Genomic DNA, 5735 nt, shown 5'->3' with positions numbered 1-5735 from the left:
GTGAACAGGAGCCTTTCCCAGATTTCCCTTCCCTCCATCCCCTTTTCCCGGGAATTCCCGACTGTCAACAGGAGCCTTTCCCAGCTTTCCCTTCCCTCCATCCCCATTTTCCTGGGAATTCCCAGCTGTGAAAAGGAGCCTTTCCCAGCTTTCCCTTTCCCTCCATCCCCTTTTCCCGGGAATTCCCAGCTGTGAACAGGAGCCTTTCCCACCTTTCCCTTCCCTCCATCCCCTTTTCCCGGGAATTCCCAGCTATGAACGGGAGCCTTTCCTGCCTTTCCCTTCCCTTCCCTTTTCCTGGGAATTCCCGACTGTGAACGGGAGCCTTTCCCACCTTTCCCTTCCCTCCATCCTCTTCTCCCGGGACCCAGGGCTTGGAATTCCCATTGGATTTGTGCCTTTGCCCTTGGAATTGTCCCTTTGCCCTTGGAATTGTGCCTTTGCCCTTGGAATTGTGCCTTTGCCCTTGGAATTGTGCCTTTGCCCTTGGAATTGTGCCTTTGCCGCTGGAATTTTTTCCTTTCGGGGGCAGAATTTTTCACCTCCGGGCTTTGATTTTCCCACCTTGGAGCCAAATTTTTTGGGAATTTTTGGGAATCTTTGGGGTGGGAATACAAGTCGATGGATGAGCCGGAGCCGGGAAGAGCTCCAAGCACCTCCCTGGAAAAGGGGGAGGGGGGGGGTTTGTGGGAATTTTGGGATGGATCCATCCCTTGGAGCTTCCCCATATCCCTGATCTCCCATCCCAGGGCTTTTCCGTGGGGTTTTAATGAGCTGATAATTAATTAGTGATTGATAATTAATGATTAATAATTGATAATTAATAATTGGTAATTAATAATCGATAATTAACGCTGCCTTAAATAAACCCAGAAGTATTCCAGAGCTTCCGGTCTTCCTGGGATTCCTTGGGATGCAGCTTCTCCCTCCATTTTCCCCGGAATTCCGGGGCTCATTCCCTGCCTGGAGACACCTTTTCCCAACTTCCCACATTCCTTGGGATGCAGCAGCTCCCATTTGGGGTCGGGGGCACATTTGGGAACTCCCTGGGATTTGGGAACACCCTGGAATTTGGGGGTGCACTGAAACTTGGGAATGCCCCGGGAATTTGGGAATTCTGCAGCCGGGAAGGTGTTGCAGTTTGGGAGAGCTCTGAAATTTGGGAATGCACTGGGATTTGGGAACACACTGGAACTGGGAATACATGGAATTTGGGAATGGCCTGAAACTTGGGAACTCACGGGAATTTGGGAATGCACTGGGATTTGGGAACTCCCTGGAATTTGGGAACACAATTCCTGGAATTGGGAACACCCTGGAATTTGGGGGTGCACTGAAACTTGGGAATGCCCTGGGATCGGGAATGACTTGGAATTTGGGAACTCTGCAGTTTGGGAACACGTTGGAAATTGGGAATGCCCTGGAATTTGGGAAGGCATTGGAATTTGGGAACTCACTGGAATTTGGAAACACAGGAATTTGGGAATGCACTGGAATTTGGGAGTGGCCTGCCCCTTGGGAACTCACGGGAATTTGGGAACACAATTCCTGGAATTTGGGAACACCCTGGAATTTGGGGGTGAACTGAAACTTGGGAATGCCCCGGGAATTTGGGAATTCTGCAGCCGGGAAGGTGTTGCAATTTGGGAGAGCTCTGAAATTTGGGAATGCACTGGAATTTGGGAACACACTGGAACTGGGAATACATTGGAATTTGGGAATGGCCTGAAACTTGGGAACTCACGGGAATTTGGGAATGCACTGGGATTTGGGAACATGCTATAATTTGGGAACACAATTCCTGGAATTTGGGAACACGCTGGAATTTGGGGGTGCACTGAAACTTGGGAATGCCCCGGGAATTTGGGAATTCTGCAGCCGGGAAGGTGTTGCAGTTTGGGAGAGCTCTGAAATTTGGGAATGCACTGGAATTTGGGAACACACTGGAACTGGGAATACATGGAATTTGGGAATGGCCTGAAACTTGGGAACTCACGGGACTTTGGGAATGCACTGGGATTTGGGAACATGCTATAATTTGGGAACACAATTCCTGGAATTTGGGAACACGCTGGAATTTGGGGGTGCACTGAAACTTGGGAATGCCCTGGGATCGGGAATGACTTGGAATTCGGGAACTCTGCAGTTTGGGAACACGTTGGAAATTGGGAATGCCCTGGAATTTGGGAAGGCATTGGAATTTGGGAACTCACTGGAATTTGGAAACACAGGAATTTGGGAATGCACTGGAATTTGGGAGTGGCCTGCCCCTTGGGAACTCACGGGAATTTGGGAACACAATTCCTGGAATTTGGGAACACCCTGGAATTTGGGGGTGAACTGAAACTTGGGAATGCCCCGGGAATTTGGGAATTCTGCAGCCGGGAAGGTGTTGCAATTTGGGAGAGCTCTGAAATTTGGGAATGCACTGGGATTTGGGAACACACTGGAACTGGGAATACATGGAATTTGGGAATGGCCTGAAACTTGGGAACTCACGGGAATTTGGGAATGCACTGGGATTTGGGAACTCCCTGGAATTTGGGAACACAATTCCTGGAATTGGGAACACCCTGGAATTTGGGGGTGCACTGAAACTTGGGAATGCCCTGGGATCGGGAATGACTTGGAATTTGGGAACTCTGCAGTTTGGGAACACGTTGGAAATTGGGAATGCCCTGGAATTTGGGAAGGCATTGGAATTTGGGAACTCACTGGAATTTGGAAACACAGGAATTTGGGAATGCACTGGAATTTGGGAGTGGCCTGCCCCTTGGGAACTCACGGGAATTTGGGAACACAATTCCTGGAATTTGGGAACACCCTGGAATTTGGGGGTGAACTGAAACTTGGGAATGCCCCGGGAATTTGGGAATTCTGCAGCCGGGAAGGTGTTGCAATTTGGGAGAGCTCTGAAATTTGGGAATGCACTGGAATTTGGGAACACACTGGAACTGGGAATACATTGGAATTTGGGAATGGCCTGAAACTTGGGAACTCACGGGAATTTGGGAATGCACTGGGATTTGGGAACATGCTATAATTTGGGAACACAATTCCTGGAATTTGGGAACACGCTGGAATTTGGGGGTGCACTGAAACTTGGGAATGCCCCGGGAATTTGGGAATTCTGCAGCCGGGAAGGTGTTGCAGTTTGGGAGAGCTCTGAAATTTGGGAATGCACTGGAATTTGGGAACACACTGGAACTGGGAATACATGGAATTTGGGAATGGCCTGAAACTTGGGAACTCACGGGACTTTGGGAATGCACTGGGATTTGGGAACATGCTATAATTTGGGAACACAATTCCTGGAATTTGGGAACACGCTGGAATTTGGGGGTGCACTGAAACTTGGGAATGCCCTGGGATCGGGAATGACTTGGAATTCGGGAACTCTGCAGTTTGGGAACACGTTGGAAATTGGGAATGCCCTGGAATTTGGGAAGGCATTGGAATTTGGGAACTCACTGGAATTTGGAAACACAGGAATTTGGGAATGCACTGGAATTTGGGAGTGGCCTGCCCCTTGGGAACTCACGGGAATTTGGGAACACAATTCCTGGAATTTGGGAACACCCTGGAATTTGGGGGTGAACTGAAACTTGGGAATGCCCCGGGAATTTGGGAATTCTGCAGCCGGGAAGGTGTTGCAATTTGGGAGAGCTCTGAAATTTGGGAATGCACTGGGATTTGGGAACACACTGGAATTTGGGAACACACTGGAACTGGGAATACATTGGAATTTGGGAATGGCCTGAAACTTGGGAACTCACTGGAATTTGGGAACACAATTCTTGGAATTTGGGAACACGCTGGAATTTGGGGGTGCACTGAAACTTGGGAATGCGCGGGGATCGGGAATGACTTGGAATTCGGGAACTCTGCAGTTTGGGAACACGTTGGAAATTGGGAATGCCCTGGAATTTGGGAATGCTCTGCAACTTGGGAACACACAGGAATTTGGGAACGCAATTCCTGGAATTTGGGGACATGCTGGAATTTGAGAACACCCTGGAATTTGGGGGTAAACTGAAACTTGGGAATGGCCTGGAATTTGGGACTGGAATTTCCACCAAAACTTCCATCAGTTCCCAAACCCATTCCCGAATATCCCCCCCCCTTTTCCCTGTTTTCCCCTCTCTCCTTCCATCCTTCAGTTGAGCAAATCCCTGGAATTTCGGGATTCCCCCCCCCCCCCCCATTCCCTGCTCCCCCCTCTGTTAATGGATAATCCCGCCAGGAATTTTTTTCGGGAAGCACTCGGCGACCTTCGGACCTTCGGAGCTGTTTTCTGGGAATCCTTTGGAAGGATCCCATCCCATCCCGGGACTCCAAGGAATGCGGGAAGATTATCCATTAATCTGCCCGGGAAAACACCCGGCAGGGTTTGGAATCCCATGGAAAAGCCGCTGGAAGCGCCGGGAGCTCCGGATTCCGGGATCCTGCTTGGAATCCACGACCTCCAGGGGCTTTTCCAGCCTAAACAATTCCATGTTTTCCAGGCTGCTCTGGAATTTAACAGGAATTTTCCCCTCCAGGATCCAATAAATCGGGAAACAATTCCATGTTTTTCAGGCTACTCTGGAATTTAACGGGAATTTTCCCCCTCCAGGATCCAATAAATTGGGAAATAATTCCATGTTTTTCAGGCTACTCTGGAATTTAACGGGAATTTTCCCCCTCCAGGATCCAATAAAATGGGAAACAATTCCATGTTTTCCAGGCTACTCTGGAATTTAACGGGAATTTTCCCCCTCCAGGATCCAATAAATTGGGAAATAATTCCATGTTTTCTGGCTACTCTGGAATTTAACGGGAATTTCCCCCTCCAGGATCCAATAAATTGGGAAATAATTCCATGTTTTCAGGCTGCTCTGGAATTTCAAGGGAATTTTCTCCTCCAGGATCCAATAAAATGGGAAACAATTCCATGTTTTCCAGGCTGAGCAGCTCCTGCTCTGGAATTTAATGGGAATTTAACGGGAATTTTCCCCCCTGGAGCTGCCAAAGTTGGATCTCCAGGATCCAATAAATTGGGAAATAATTCCATGTTTTCCAGGCTGCTCTGGAATTTAACGGGAATTTCCCCCCTCCAGGATCCAATAAATTGGGAAACAATTCCATGTTTTTCAGGCTGCTCTGGAATTTAACGGGAATTTCCCTCCCCCTGGTGCTGGAAAAGTCGGATCTCCGGGATCATCCCACGGGAGCAGCAGCTCCTGGCGTTGATTCCCAGCCCGGCTCCGCCGTCCCGGGGGTCACCTTGCCGGAGTTTTATCGGGAATTATCCGGAATGATCCGGCTCAGAGCCTCGTTAGCGCTCCCTCTTTGATGAGGGAACGAGGAATTCCTTATCTCCGGAGCGCAGCCGGAGCTCCGGGATCATCGGGATCATCGGGATCATCGGGATCATCGGAGCCGCCTCCTCGTCCTTCACATGATCCCACTTTTCCCACCCGGGAAGGCAGAGGGAATGGGAATGAGGGGGGAGGGGGGGAAATTCCTTCCTTCCCAAAAGGCTTGGGATGGATCCGGGTGATCCCACGGCCTGGAGCCCCCCAAAAAACCCGGAATTTGGGAATTCTGTGGTCCCGATATTCGGGAACGGGAGTTGGGAACGCGTTGGGATTTGGGAACTCAACGGGATTTGGGAACTCACCGGGATTTGGGAACACTGGGGTTTGGGAACTCACCGGGATTTGGGAACTCACTGGGATTTGGGAACTCACCGG

The 5735-nt window shown here is 49.8% G+C and overlaps 1 protein-coding gene across 1 annotated transcript; it reads right to left on the bottom strand.

The window, feature by feature from the left end:
* Window positions 1-834: 834 nt before the first annotated feature.
* Window positions 835-2371, bottom strand: LOC127464290 (aggrecan core protein-like). Its single transcript, XM_051774573.1, has 2 exons — window positions 2002-2371; window positions 835-1696 (listed from the first exon to the last, which is right to left on the bottom strand). Exons 1-2 carry the CDS (start codon window positions 2193-2195, stop codon window positions 835-837), a joined length of 1056 nt encoding a protein of 351 aa, XP_051630533.1. The 5' UTR covers window positions 2196-2371.
* Between the last annotated feature and the right edge of the window lie 3364 nt (window positions 2372-5735).

This window comes from Manacus candei, unplaced genomic scaffold, assembly GCF_025592945.1.
Source record: "Manacus candei isolate 608988 ecotype Guabito, Panama unplaced genomic scaffold, ASM2559294v1 h1tg000206l, whole genome shotgun sequence".
Taxonomy (NCBI): Eukaryota; Metazoa; Chordata; class Aves; order Passeriformes; family Pipridae; genus Manacus; species Manacus candei.
Note: the sequence above shows the minus strand (reverse complement) of the source record. Positions and strands in the feature narration are given on the sequence as shown.